This window comes from Aulonocara sp. 'chitande type north' Nkhata Bay, linkage group LG1 (genome assembly GCF_057382095.1).
Source record: "Aulonocara sp. 'chitande type north' Nkhata Bay isolate Kocher_YH1m ecotype deep benthic linkage group LG1, A_spYH_male_GT1.1, whole genome shotgun sequence".
Taxonomy (NCBI): Eukaryota; Metazoa; Chordata; class Actinopteri; order Cichliformes; family Cichlidae; genus Aulonocara; species Aulonocara sp. 'chitande type north' Nkhata Bay.
The window spans coordinates 6,269,249-6,285,470 of NC_141344.1; the positions used below are offsets into that span (position 1 = coordinate 6,269,249).

Sequence of the window (16,222 nt, forward strand, 5' to 3'; positions counted from 1 at the left end):
GTTTTTGCACTCATATGAACACACAACACCACCTACGTACCATCTTGAATTATTCTTTTCAGTTGCATCCTACCATTTGGCATGAGGCCTCACTCCTTTTTCTTCCTTCCTCTGCCACCAGAGAACAAGCTTCCACTTTCATTTCCAGTCCAAAATAGAAATATTACAGGCTTATTTGCGTGTCCACCCCCACAAACACATGTGCACACAAAAGACACACATGCAGATACACACTGATGCGCATTCCCTGTGGACATGGACGTCTTTTGTTTGCCTGTCAGCCACAAGGGGGGAAAAAAAGATTGAAGGAGGAAGTGAAAGAAGGAGTGTTGAAGAAAGAGGAGGGAAGGTAGCGTGAGAAGGACTTATCTGCACTGATGGATGAAGTGAACACATGTTGTTTTCTGTGTTGCTATTTGCTTGAGAGACAGTAATCACTGTCAAAAAAGAGACAGGCAAAGGATTCTTCCTTTGAGTGGCAGTGGTTTAGCGGAGTGACAGGAAAACGAGTATATCTTTAAGCTTTCATACATATAAGTAAACGTTTAATTAACACTGAGAAATTACTTTTTTTGTTGAGTTTTAAAGGCGAAAGAAACAAATACACTCCCTACAGTAAGCAGATTGTAAAATGAGTCTTTCCTGAAACATCAATATAATTAATATTCCAAAATTGTGTAAAAGGCTGCTGATTTAACTAACATCAGAACTCTCCTGGTATCACCAGTAAGCAACTCGGACATCTCTATGAAACACAACCACAACCACCAACCACAACAAGTCTTGTGTAGCAAACCTTTTTTCTGCTTTTTGCTTATTACCATCAGGACCTGGCCAGGGTGTTTTATTTCGAAGATCGACTGGATGCTCTATGAAACTTATGTTACTGACTTCCTGCTGTCTTACTCTGCTCAAAAATAGATTGGGTACATAGGTTTTGTCATAGCACAGAGGAGCTGTTTCTGGGATCCTTCTGAAAGTCTGTGGCGAACTCCATGGAATCACAAGCGTTGTTTAGAGTTGCCGTGCACTTCTATGGCAGTATGGAACACAAAGTAACTGTATCTCATGGGTATCTGATGCCTACAAAGCCAACATTGCATTGGAAGACTATAAAAAGATACTTAAAATTCGGAATTGTGCCATGTCAAAATAAAATGGTAGTTAAGGGGAGCTGCTGAAGTCAAAACAAGATGTGAAAGGACAGCAAAACAGGAAAGCAATACCTTGCTATGATTGCACTGTTTTACTGCACAACAATAATGTGCAAATAAAGAAAAGTAATCAGAAGGAAATCTGATCAACCTCATCAGATACATCAACATATGAAGTATACATAGCAACATCTTGACAACATTTTTGAATTACTTTGGGCAAAAGTACTGCAGACGGGTATTAATAGTTACCATTTGTTTAAAAAAATAATCTACTACAAGGGAACAGTGCATTAACATATGAAGAAAACCTTGATATTTAATATGCATTCACTTCAGGGGTTGTACTTGATCCTTTTTACTTTCCAGATTAAGTAAATATAGAATTTGCCCATGGGTGCCCAAACCTTTGCAACTGTATGCTTTCAAGGAACTGTAGTAATGTGCAGTCTACATAATATCGTATTTTAACAGAGGCCAACACACATTTTGTATTTTTATCTACACGACTCTGTTGATTTTTATCAGTTCATCATTATTTGCTGTGCAAATGCTCTGCCAGCTATAATTATGCCTGATCCTACATTATGTGTGTGGCTGGTTGCTCCTTTAGAGTGGCTTCCCAGCCATTTTAAGCACACAGTCAGCAGATGCCTCTCCTGGGAAAATGGTTGAAGAGATGAAGGAAGAAAAGTTTAGAAATAAGGAAAAGGATTCGTAAAACCTTACAGGAGGGATTAACATAGAAGGAAATCAAAGAAAAGAGTTGGTTTTGTGGTTATGTGGGAAAGATAAAGTAAAGAAAAGCGAGCTGAAAGAAAAAGAGAAAGTGTAAAAGAGAGATTTTTGTTGTCCTGTTATTGTCACCTTGAGGGGAAACGGCCCATTTAGTGAGATACTGGAGGGGCGATAATGATGGAGAAAATGAGTGATATGTACACTGGCAAAGAGGAGATGGGATGAAACCCACTGAGTAAAACTAGTGTGTGTCAACGGTTCATCTCCAAACAGCAGTTTTTGTGTTCCTTCCTGCAGTCTCCACCACAGCTTTGTCTCTACCTCTGCAGCAGCTCCAGGCATTTCGTTTACCATATTGAAAGAAACCGTAGGGGGCTTCCAACACTCTCTTTGCTTCATTCCCTGTCTTTACAGACACACATACTGACTGCATCTATTTCACTTTGGACCTTCCCTCTTTAATCCTACCAAATTCTTTAACACAATAGGTTATTACTAAAGAGAACTGGTTCATTTTGTACCACACCTATCAAACGAATTGTAGCAACACAAACCAAACCACAAAATGACAAAACAGCCTCCTGAATGTCAGAGGAAATCTGCACCATGAGGGAGCACTTCCTAGGCAGTGGTACTGCTTCTGTAAGCATTTAATACCATGCCTCATTTCCAGTTGGGTAAAGTAAAAAATATGAATGGCAGAGTTGACATATAGTGTAGGGTTAGTTCTAAATAGCTTAAGCATTGATGAAATTACTTTACAGATTGATTTTTGTAATCATAATATTAACTTAGACGAGCAATCGTTTCAAAAATAACAGATGTTTTACAGTGACTGTTATTGACATTCTTGTACTTAAGATATTCTTTTTTAAATTATGGTGTTTTTTAATATCTAAAGTCACACAACATGGGCTATGTTTTTCTTTAAAAGTGAGAGATTTTATAGAGGTCTAAGGGGTCATACTGGCTTCCTTTAGTATGCTCCAAAAAGTACAGATAATAATTGAATAAATGGGTATGCAGTACAATTTAAACAATTCCATGAAGAAATAATTATTACCAATACCTGTCTCTGATGTTTATTTTTGAGTTTTTTTGCAAAACTATAAATAGTCTTCTATAATAAGTTGTCACATAGACTGTACATAGCGTCACTGCAAATAAACACAGAATTGTAACACTGTTGTGAAAGACCCTTGGTGGTACATAGGCACTGAGCACAGCATTCATTTAAACTCTTCACCGAGCATTAATGAGTGTCTGACCTCAAGTAGCAGCTGTCAAGGCCACAGGCCACATCCCCTGACTCTGTGGCGAAAGAAACATTTGAAAATTGATTAGTTGTGGGGAGTATGCTAATCAAAGATGTTTGTAATGGTTTTGTTCAATGTTCAATGTTAAAGTGACGACAAATAGAAAGACATCCCACTTGCACAAAGTAATGCTCATGCAATAGTGTTGTCATACTTTATTTGTCCTGTACAAAGCTTAAATTGTTTTCATCTTGTACTTTATTGTTTTTAATCCATCAGCAAACTTCTTTCTCTTTGAAACAAGTCAGCTAATTCTAAATACACTTGCATAATAGAGGTCTCCTTCATACCAACAAACAGTTGTAACCCACTGAGGAATGCACATTGGACTTCTGGTGTATCCTGTGGTTTCAGGGTTGCACTTTCTAGATTGAGTTTGTTCTACTGTATCTACATGGATGAGCAATTTGATTGTGATGTGATCTGAAGAGTATTACATGCCAGATGGTGGTTAGGTGGGAGATATGTGTTGAAGGAACATTCCTGATGAAAGTCAGAATCTAAAGTTTCCTATCAGAGCATTGTACTAACAATGTTGCTACAACAATGACAGTGTATGTCTCACGCTGTTACAGCAATGTGACTTCACCTGTCAGTGCTATTAGTGTTGTGACTGATGGTGTTTTGTGGATTCTGTCATCTGTCATCTTTCAACACACCCAAAACATACAAAGCGCCACCATAAAAGCCAAGCCAGCTGCCTACTGTTGCTGCCCAGGCATTGCAAGGGATGCCAATGTGAGTCAGACAGCCTCCTTCCAGTCTTCCCAGTCAGCCGGTCAGTTAGTGGTCAAAGAGGTGACACTGACAGCAGGTACCAGGGTCCCCACCCTGCTCAGCTGACACAAAGACATATGGTCTCACTCTGTTACTGGCTCTGACTCTGACTGCCTTTTTCCGGACAAGAAAAAAGGGGTAGAAAACCTTAAAAACTGAAAAGGGATGTATCAGTGTAAGGTGTTCTACTGTATAGGCAGGCAATGTAGATGTCATCTACAGAAATAGTGTCCCTTTCTGATTTCCGCTACACTTAGTAGTAGAAAACCTCTCTAGCTGTAATGCGTAACTAATCTGAGACTACAGGATGTTCTGTATATAGCATCTGTTGTATTTTCTTTGATGTTATAGTTTCTAGGAAAACCAAACTTTTATTTAAAATGTCCAAAAATAGACATTATTGCTTTCTTTCAAAATACCATTCTGTGCTAATAAATTAAACAGAGTCATTTACTAGAACACTGCTATAACATACATGTAGACTCATAATCAAAGCCATTAATACACGATTACATTTAATTTTTTTCTGTACTGTTCAGTCCCACGCCGTCTTTTAATGCCAGTTCTAGTGTGCTGAGCATTATAGTCATTATATCAGTAGCTGCATAAAAGTCACTGCTTTACTACACTTTTTTTTGTTTTTGTTTTGTGATTTTTGTTTCCTTTTTTTTTCTTGTCTTGGACAGCCTTGTTGTCTGTCAGTATTACTGCACCTCCCCACATCACCCCATAAACCCGCACCACCTCCCTCCTCCACTGCAGGCCGCCCACATTTTAATTTCTTGGCCTAATGAAGCGGGAGCTCTCTCCGCCAAGTTGAATCAATGGGAGTCTGCAAGCATGCCGCGGCTTTTTCACTTTAGTCATCAGCAAAGCCAGGAGAGCGAATTTGCGTCTGGGTCTGTGTTTGTGCCCTTCCTAGTTCTTATTCTTTTCTGCATACATGCACATTTTGCATGTAAATGTGCATGTGTGTGCATGCACAACACCATAATAAGCTGTCTTAACATGGTGTTTTCTCACTGTTTCATAAAAAAGCCATTTGTATGCGGGATCCTTCCCTTCACTACCATTAAAGGTATCAGATTACCTCTCACACACAAATCCCATCATCGTCTCTATCTCCATTAACTTGGTCATTTGGATTTGTGCTTTAACACATTTGCATGCAGACACACACACAAAGTCTCACACTCAATGTTAATATGTCGACATTTGAACCGAGCTCAAGTTATTTAGACTTAGTATCTCTCTGTTTAACTGGACACTGTAGAGCCACTGATTAATCTATAAAGACACACACTTGACATTATTAAAATACTCTGCTATATTTAGTGATTAAATGTCAAAACTTCTGCAGCCACAAGGAAGGAGTAACTGCTTCATGATTTATTCAAAAAGCTGCTCTGTCAGTTTGGCTGTTCATCCAGCTTCTGAAATAAAAATTATTTAAGTAGACTAGAAACCTTTAATATCCTCACTGAGCCTTGCATGATTCCCTACACAGTACTGCTGGCCAATAAAACCAAAACAGAGTGAAAATGCGGCCTCTTTTTGCCGTGTCCAAACACCATGAATTGGTGTTTTTGCTTGGAAAATAGTTAACTTATGACTTCCACTTTTGCTTTATGACTTCATTTGCCAGTTTACCACAATTAAGTCTTTCATCATCTGCTTTTGTTCTGCCATATGTTCACACAATGTGATCATTACGTGTCTGTGTCATTAGGTAATGTTTGAGAGACACAAATTATCTTTCTATTTAGGAAATGATGTAATAAGAGACCATAATGATAATGTATTTCTTGCATTTGATTTCACTCAGCTAAATAAATTACTAATATGATAGGCTTCATTTTGGTCCCCTGTTTCATTAAGCATCTTTTTATCTCATATTCAAGTTCTTGTATGTGTACACGCAAGTAAGTGCAGGTTTTTAATCGTAACACTTTTGTGTCTTTTGTTTATGAGACTTTATTTGACTTTATTTTATTTTATTTTTTTAATAATTTTCTTTGCCAGTTCCATCAACAACTGTCACATAACGATAATGCTTAGATTAAACTCTTTAACCCAGTGCACAATACACGTCTGCATTTTTCTTCAGTGTTGTGTAGAAGCTGTTTGTATTCTCCATGCTTTTCCTCATACTTCCTCTAATCAGCGTCAGAAAGGAGCAACAGACAGTACAATGATTGCTTCAGGGCCTATAGCAGCACAGTGGTGTGCTGATAAGGCTGGCGGCCAGCAAAGGCCTTGCTCTGTCCTGAGAGAGAATGTCATAGCAGAACTGAGCACAGAAGGGACCAAAGGACTCAAGAGGAAAGAATTCACCTGTGAATTAATTCGGCTGGCAGACTACAGGGCAAAGATTGAAGATGTAATCAGAAAATCTAGTAACCCAATCAGTCTGGAAAACTTGTACACAATTCTAACCACCACATCTTATAGCTTTTTAAAAAATTCAATAAATGAGGGAGAGAGAGATTTTGGATTGAAAATAAATATCATTTGGATTTATAAAGCAGTGCCAGTTTCAGTAATATGTCATTATCTAAAGCACAGTCTGTCATTTTAGATCAAGGCCTACATGTATTCATCCAAACTAAAGTATATGCACGCCTGTCATCTTCACTCCTTTCTTTCTCATTTGTTTCTCTCCCATTTCTTTTCTTTCCACCCGATGTCTTATTGGTGACTTCCCTGAGTAAAAAACTGTAAATAACTGAAATTAACATGTTTGCCCCCGGCATTACGTTAACAGGGGAATAATTGTTCCACCTCTCTGGATGTGTCCGAATGAGAATGATTTTGTGGGACAGTGTACTATTATGTCCATCCATGTCTAGCATTGTGTTTACTGGCCGCAAATAGGCTGGCAGCAGCCTCTGTGGGTCTTACTCTCTGTTCGCTTCTCTCTGCCAGTTGCTGCACTGCCGCAATCTCTGGCACTTCCATCCACTCTGGATGGCAGTAATCATGGCCAAGCTTTACGCCCATATGGCAGGCAGTCAGCCTCTTAAGCTGGATCGCAACATCACTTAACAGTCATTTAATGATAGCTTACTTGGGCACCATTGCATTAAAGCTCCAAGTTCGGTGTTATCTTCAGAAAAAGATGAAACGTAGATTTTAGTTTCTTTTTTTACGCTCTCGCTTTTAATGCTCCATCTGAATGTAGAAGAGTAATAATTACTGTCACCTCAACAATCTTCTGCCTACATTTAGTCAGTTCAAGTTACTGCTTGTACGCTTAAGGAATTAAAGCACATTATTTGCATGATTTATGAAAACAACTGTAATGTTTCACTAAATTAGAACTTGAACGTGATATTAAAAGCAACTACCTTCACGATAAAAATATTCTGCATGATAAAAGCTAAAGTGGTTAAGTATCTTTAATTGGCTTCCAAATAAAACAAAATGATGATTTAAATAATATTTAAGCATTTATTGGGGCAAAGCGACCAATTTTAACCAAATGCAATTGGTTGAAATTATGCAGATATTTTGTGGTACTTAGTTATGGCAGTTTGTGTCTTTACATTTGCTGAGTCAAACCAAAAGTAATTAAGCAAAGGGAATAAGACAAGCTCTGCACTTTGGCTTTTTAGTATGAATTGAGAAGCCAATAACTGTGTTTTAGTCATGTTTCTAAATGCTGTCTGGGATTTCTATTAGCATCTTGAAGCGGGGGGGGGGGGGGGGGGGCTTTACTTGGCCAATGACTATTCTTTATTTTCTTTGTTTTTGAAAATGAAGAGTAAAGAAATGATATTTCAACCTGGGACCCTCTAAGCAAATTGCTGATGCTCATTTTGCATTTAGCCACTGAGGCGTCACATCATTAACGTGACCTAAGCCCACTACCCCGCCTACGAATAGGCAATCGTGTGTTACCTCTATATCATGTAGTGTGCACAGCTGGTTTGGAGAAAACGTGGATTACGATTTTCATGATGGATTTCAAACTAATTGGAAATAGGCTATGGTTTTCTTTTCCGAGACATACTGGTTGTATTAGGAGCCATTAGTGGCAGTCGTGGTGAATGTACCTCTGGTGTCTCTCCCCTGCACCTGGTGTATGTTTAACATTCATGAATAGTTTAAACCTCTAGCATCCCCTCTTATGCCTCTCTAGAAACTGCACATGTAATTAATACAAACTGCCTGTTTAGTGCAGTTTTTAAAAGGGTTTTTTCCCCCCTCCCTTTATATCTGTAAAACTACAGCAACTTACAGTAAAAGGATTGATGAATGGATTGATGGCTGCTCTGTGGGTTGTTGGGTGTGCCTTATTATACCTATCGGGGATCAGGACGAGGCATCTCAAAGTATCTCAAATCCAAGTTTAATGCTAACTGTAGACCATCTGATGTCAAATACATGCACTGATTGATAACACATGTTACTCATAAACCTCTGTTTATAAAAGTGAAAATTTGGGCTGATAATAGTCTCCCCCTTTTCTTTGTGTAACACTTCATTCTCTTTAATTGTAAGTAATTCACAGGAGTCTATTGTGTAACAGCTCATTGTAATGGCACTAATCACAGCAGAGAGATCATTACGGCCATCATGGTAACAACTTTGCTGAAATTAATTGTTTAGGAATATTTGGACAATAAAACCTTTCTGTTGCAACATGGAAAGCAATAGCATTTTTTTCCCATTGTAGGCAACTGGAGAACAGTAATAGGACAAACATGTCATGTAAGTCAGTTTTCGAACTGCAAAAATGATGCTGCTAAGGTGGGGGGCCTACTTTCATTATTCTCTTAACGTGTAAAGAAAATTGCATCGAAACGAGACTGCGGGCTGTGAGCACATGCACAACATCTGATTCTAAAACTCCCCTATAGGTGACAGTTTTGTTTTCAATGTAGTATGTAAGTGAAATGTAGGCTGATTTCTGTATATTTTGTTTTATTCAGTCACATTGTTCATTCTAAAAATCGTTTGGGAAAATACACTGAACATTACAGAGTTGCAAAAATTCCAGTGCTACCAGTTAGAGATGTATAAGTTCCTTTTCACATCTCTAATACTTAGTGTTTGTCAAGTATTTTTGCAGCCTTAGTTTTTATTCAAGATCCTGCAGGAGAAAGAGAATGATTTATTACATGGTGAGAAGATTTAGGATTAAACTTAAGTCATGTTTTTTTTTTTTGTTTTTTTTTTTTTACTTTACTGCTGAAAGTTTCAAAGAAACTCATTTTTGAAACACTTAATGTTGTTATGCTCTTAAAGCTAGCCACTGTTGGACCATCAGGTTTGAGTATTATTGGAGTGCTCTAATCGCACTAAGAAAAAAAAAGAAAAATTGCTATTAATGTCAGTTGCCTGAACCATTGCTCTTAGTCTGCTGATTTGGATGAGATAAAAGCATTTGAAAATAGGCAATCATTTGTCATTAGCTTGAGATTGTTTCTTTGTTTCTTTGTTTGTTTCTTTGTTTCTTTCTTTCTTTCTTTCTTTCTTTCTTTCTTTCTTTCTTTCTTTTTTTAAGCTTGTTACTGCTGTCAAAATTCCATTACATTGGCATACGTACCGTATGAATGTGTAGGTGTATACACTGTGTGGGCAAAGGGATCTGTAACTTGTGATGCAGTTAAAGTACAAATAATACCTGAAATGCAAATAAAAGATTCCACAAGAAATTAGGTTAAACTCATATAACAACCACTCCAGACAGGTAATTTAACCAAGTCATTTATGATTAACAGAATATGTAAAATTTGTTTCTTTCATGTAAATTCAACTTTAAATATTCATGATTTTATTACTGTATTTATTTAATATATATCAGATTTCTGAACACTGTTCAAGAGTTATAATCTCCGGTTTTCTTTGAGAAAGATAAATATACACAAACGTTTTTTCTCTACCAGGCTCATTTGTTTACCTTTCTCTTTGTATTCTTGTTGTTCTTGATTGTTAAAGGTTCCAGTAACGTATCACTGGTATGACTGTGATTGATGACTAACTGTTGGGGGACTTGTTTTTGCAGTGGATACCAGTTCTCTCAGATTTCAAGCGGAAAGAAACTGTCTGGGGCTTTGTGCCAGATAACTCGAGTCAACCCCCAGCCCTTCACCTTGGGGACTACAACCTGGATGGGTTCCCTGATGCCCTGGTAGTCCTCCAAAACAAAAGTGGAAGGTAGGAACAAAGCACACCTGAGCTCCATTTAATAACTCCTCATATGTGTGCATATTTGCAGGTTTTGTTCTGTAATAAACCTACTTGTGCGAGGGTGAGATATGTAGATATAATTTTCAAGTTCCTCCAAGATCCTTGTATAAGATCGTGTCTTGAAAAAAATAATTTCATGTGAGAATGAAGCTAATCCTCACTTGGCAGAGGGTCCTTGGAAATTTGTCAAGTAGGTCCCCGAACTCCAATCCAGCTAATGTTTGACTCCCATCATTCACTTCATGAGCCATCAGTGCAGAGGAATAAACTGTCAGTATGCACAGGTCCAGGAGGAGCCTACAGCATGTAGTGCAGCTACGTACAAACCTTGTTTGCATAGTGATTACTCTAGTTTCTTGACATTAATATCATGAGACTCTCAGATTTCATGGAAACCTCTGAGTTTGCTTCATTTATTAACCACATTTGAATTTGTTGTGTAGCATCCTACATTTGATGAGATTATACTAACTATAGTATTCCAGCAGCACCATAAATTTGAATTGATTGGAAACTAATAACTCAAGATGCATAATTAAATGGCTTATGCAAATTTGTTTAGCTTTCAAAACTATAAATGTATTTTTCTTTCTTTTCTTAAAGATGCCACACGGTGGATGAATTTACTCATTAATTTACTGTGAAATTAGTGTACTTGCAAATGACGCATTCTCATGGTGGGGGTGGGGGTATATGCCTGACAGTATAGCACTATCCATTATGACATTTAAAAAATTTTTTTTTTTACAAAAGCAACAGTCACCCACAAGGGACAGGAGGGATAATATAGCAGCATTTATTCCTTATTAATTTACATTTTCACAAAGGCAGTTAATTTGGGCAACACATTTTCATAGTGCTCAAAGGCAGAAAACTATATATTTGCAGTGTACAAGGTATTCAGAAATAGACCTGCAATCCTGTTCACAGTAGACTTCCAGAACAGCTCTCTTCCTCAAGCACGGTCACTTCTAACATGTTCAATGCATTCACATATGGTGACCAATTTCAGGTGGTGCAATGGCAAACTGGTCATCCAGAGGTTGACAGTGTTGCACGCTCAATCTCGGGGCCGTGCAGTTGGATGTATTCTGGTTATATTCATATATAAAATGCAGGCACCTATGTTATTCTGCATTCCCCCCCCCCTGGTGTGACTGTAGCATTAACCAAATCTATTTAATATTGAAAGAATGTATGACATCATAATTTAATGAAGAAGTGTTACTGAGCACAGGCTGGAAGGAAGGCGACTAAGGTGAGTTTGTTCTTCAGCCTATGGACGTTGTGACTGATAAGCCTAGTCTTTAAAAATCATTGCTGCATGCGTTAAAATGCAAGCACCACAACCACTGGGAGTAAGGAGTATGTGTTTATTGAAGGACATGTTTGTTGTGGATTATCTTGCCTCAGAGATGATGATAAGATAGCTGAAGAGGTCAAGGCTGCGATTATCTATGCATACTGATTGCTGTGTTTGTCAGAAGTAGTAAGACGTTGGGTAAGAGCTTCAAAAGACACATTTGAACTCTATTTTTCTGTATAATTATCAGTAAGTTCTGCTGGGCTTAACTCTTTGCATTCACCCTCATCTACAAATGGCTTATTTCTCAAAAGCTCTAATCACAAAAAGCAATGGTGTCTCCCGTCCTCTCGTCCTTTTTCCATTTCGCTCTCATCTGAAGCCTGAACTTTGTAATCCTCTACTGGGTCAGGGACATTATTGCAGTACACTTTACCAATATAGTATAGTCTGCTCCAGCTAACTTTTCAAATGACGTTATAAACTAATGAAAACAGAGCAGGATAAAGAGAGAAAAAAAAGGTTAGAGAATTTTTTAGATGCCTTTTTAGATTTTTTTAGATCTCTTTCAGCTACCACAAACCTTAGAAGATTAGCATAACAGTGCCAGTGGCTTGATTAGTAAATTCTATATCATGCTTAGACTATAGGCCTATACACAACCATTCTCCCACAACTCTGGTCTGAATTGCTTCTTTTGAGTAAAAGGTACGAGGTTTCAGAGGATAGCCTTGACAGATCAGATGTAGCTGTTTTTGTTCACATACTTTATGAAATACCACCAACCTCCTCGTCTGCTTTGGATTCAGCAGCGCTCTGAAGTCCAACCTGCATCGGGCGTTGCTGTCTCTGTAAATTCTTTCCACTCAGATGCTCTCATCTAACCAAATATTTGTAATGCCCACAACTAGTCTATTTCAAGTCCCACTCCCCCTCCGCCTCTCTCTTTTCTCTCTCATCTCTCCATCTCTTCTCGTTCAACTGGGTATTTATAGCAGCTTTTCAGATGAAAGTCCTGCCAGTCCGCGTCACTCCTCCTCGCAGGAAAATGAATGTTGATTTAAGTGTTCAAAATAGGAGAACAGAAGAAGAGAGGGTGTGAGATGAGTGAAATGAATGGAACAATGAGCAGATGGAGGCAGCAGAAGGAATAAATTGAGAGTTGGAAGGTCATTTAGTATGAATGAGGCCATTTTCTCTTACTACTCAAGCTTAAAAAAAACCAAGTTGTTTATACTGCTTTAGAATGATATGTTTCTTATCTTATTAATGCTTAATTATTGATTCCGCTGTTCTTTTTTCCTCCTATTTTAAGACCTCAGACCTGCTAATAGGGAATTTTGGGAAATGAATGATCTTGAAAGCCAGTGTGACAATATACTTAAGTACCATGTAGTTCTACTGTTTGTGATGGCTGTAGGATTGACCCTAAGATGATTTCAGAGTTTGTTTGCTCTTGATGTCATTCAGACTGCTAAGCTCTTAGACATTTCAAGTCATTCATGACACTACAGTTCTATGAATTAGAATTTATGTTTCTCTATGTGTAATAGCTGAAGATATTAAGAATAGATTTTGCTCAGCAGAAAGTTGGCAAACCCAATAAATCTCAAGGAGGAGTCACTTTTAAATTAATTTTTTGTATGCTTAATTTAAATTTTAGGTTGTAAGCAATGTAGGTAACCTACTATCCAGCCTTTTCACTTTAAAAAGCTGTTGTCACTGCTGTCAAAGGCATCAGTTGCATCACCTACCATTTCAGGGTAAGAAACTTTATATCAGCATAAAACTAGAATTATCCTCTAGTAATACTTTTTCTCAATACTATTACTAATAATAATTACAGATTTCTTTGCGAAGCAGTCATTATGAGTTCTATTCCCCAGCCAGCTGGAGCCTTTCTGTGTATAGTTTGCATGTTCATAGGTTAGCCAGCTTCTACCAGAGTCCAAATGCATGCATGTTAGGTTAACTGGTATTCTAAATCAGCCATAGGTGTGAATGTGAGTGTGAATGGTTGTCTGTTTTTCTGTGTTAGCCCAGCAATAGAATGGCAGCTTGGTGTACCCCACCTCTCATCTACAGCCACCCACCACCACCATCCTGAACTGGATAAGCGAAAGAGATGGATGCATTATGAATTCCAAGACACTGTCACTGTGTGTGTTTGTGTCTTCATATCTGTGCCACGTGTTTAGGTTTTTATCTTTGTGCAGTTTAATGTCTATCGGCAGTTCCCAGAGCTGCACTCCTCCTGGTCTACGTTATGTCCAGGTCACAGGACAGATGGTCCCTCCAGACTCTTTCTCTCTGTCACTCTTGCTCTGTCTCGTGCACACTGTTACATGCTCACACAGATGAACATCACAACAAAGAGTACAAGGCTGTTGCTTCCTGCTGAAAAGAAATTTTATAGGCATTTCAGTGATTGCCAGAAAGTTTGGGATGCCGACTGAGATGGGAAGCAAGACCGAGAGAGAGAGCAATGCGGTCTCAGTGAAAGAAACGTAGTGTGAAAGTAAAAGACATGACCTTTTCCCTGTGTTGCCTTTTACACATGCAAGAAACTTTCTACCGGAATCCTCATGATAAAATATCTCCTTTTCTGGCATAGATGACAGAGTATGTTACTGTGCAGTTTACATGTAGCAGATTCTTCTTCTTGTTTCCAGGCATGAAGCAGCTTGTAGAGCTGTATGATTTATTCACAAACTTACATGGCCCATTTTCTGTTACGGCTTCGAATAAAAAATAATAAAATAAAAAAAGCAGTTATTAATTGCACTTTAGTCATTTGAGGTTCACCATTCATAGACTAAGTAGTGTTAGAGATGTCACGTTGACAAAAGCATAATGATTTATGAACCTTTTACATGTTTACAGATATAAACCCTGCATGTGGGTTGGGAACATTCACTTTATGCAGCAGTTAATCTAATTACATCTAATTTTATTAAGATAGTAATAAAGGTATTGTTTTGTTTTATTTTGAATTATTTTGAAAGATCTACTGTTTCTCTAAAAACCAATGTAGGTCCTGATCACCCAAAGTTGTGATAAGTTGTTATGCAAGTAAATTGGACACATAGTACAGTAGTACAATATACTAAGAACAAACTTAGTATATTGTACTACCATCATTAGTGTGACTTTGAAAGTGTCAAAGCTTCAGAAGATGCCTACTTAAAGAGAATTTGCCACAAGCTGCTACAGAGTGCAGTTAGATAAACCAGTAAATGGCTTTACTTTCTAGGTATAACACAAAATATGAACCACTCTTAAACTGCTTTTGTATGCAGAGTGTAAGACTGTTTGTGTCAGCCACAGCCCTCACAGACTGGGATTATCCGTAGCTGTAATCACCCACCCTCAACTGTATCACATTCATAGACTGAATAAAATGTGCAAAGGTCAGCTTTAAAGTGTAATCTGCCTGAAGCAACTTGGAGATAATTACAAGTGTGTCTCCAGCGTGCACATCAGCATGTGCGTCTCAAGTAATTGAAAACAGCCAGATGACCTTCTAGATGAAACCTCACTTTCAGTCAGATCTTTGCTCCTGCAATTCTGAGGCTTTCCCAAACCTCCGTCACCATAACCTTTAACTTCAGCGGATAACTGCAAGTGAAATCAGACCAATGGATTAAAATGGGCCTACATCATCATTGCACTCTCATATACACAGAGATAATAATTTAATACCCATTAAGTCCAAGTGCTGTCCACTGTTTACCTTCTCAGATAAAAAATAAATGCTACAAAGCGAATACGATATTTGCAGTATGACTATTTTCTCTATTTTATCTCTCCAGCCTGAATATTTCTCTGTGTTGTGCCTTGGGCTGTATCAGCATGCTTCTAAGCAATATTCCAGCCTTTCCACCCCTGTCACTCATATAAAATGTTCAGAACAACCATTTTCAAGGTGTATGAGTCAGCGAGCACTAACACGCCACAGCAGTGACAAGCTCCCACCCTTCCTCGGAGACTTCAGAGATGGGTCCCAATGCAGAAATTGATTTATTCCGAGGACCTAGAAATTAGTATGTATTGCTTCCTATTGACTATAAATCAACCAGATAGCATATTAATAATTAGTAATATATATAATTTTTGGAGGGTACCTTATTGTGTTTTCTTGATTCTGGGTTGTCTTTTTACTGCCACTGAGCTAGAAACAAAAATATTATGAATCCCTTTCACAGTTTCTTTACTTAGCAATATATAAACTGCTGGTGGTTGGTGGTTTCATTTAGTCGGGCATAGTTTTTCCTTACCCACATACTTTTTGAGATTCAGGGCATGGTTTGCCAATAATAAAGGTATATACCATTTTTGACTCAGTAGAGAGATTTTTATTTTATTTTTTTTGCTTTTGTTTTGCCAACTGTTATTTACTCCCAAGAAAATATGGTCATTATTTTAAATGTCTAATCAGCCTTCTGTTTAGAATAACATTAATTGTTTTTCCCCCAAATTGGAGTCAGAAATGTTTTTTAGATAAACAGAATCTCCAAACATCTGCTGATCTCTCTGAATTTAGCTTTTGTTTGCCTGTGTCAACATTTAGAGGACATTAATGTGTAGACATGTTAATACCAGTCAGATCTCCCACTATAGTGTGCTTTTGAAAAAGGGCTAAACTCTTCTCTGATAATGAACTATGTGGAGTGTTTTTGTTTGGTGTTTCTATTAGAGAGCAGAGTGTGGCGTGGGCAGCAGTTAGCAGCACTAACTGT

The 16,222-nt window shown here is 37.9% G+C and overlaps 1 protein-coding gene across 1 annotated transcript in view; it reads left to right on the plus strand.

The window, feature by feature from the left end:
- itfg1 (integrin alpha FG-GAP repeat containing 1) overlaps positions 1-16,222 on the plus strand; it is a 159,014-nt gene that overhangs the window by 52,566 nt on the left and 90,226 nt on the right. Inside the window, exon 10 of the mRNA XM_086305605.1 lies at positions 9,996-10,147. Coding sequence (XP_086161731.1) covers positions 9,996-10,147 — 152 coding nt within the window. The remainder of the gene's footprint in view (positions 1-9,995; positions 10,148-16,222) is intronic.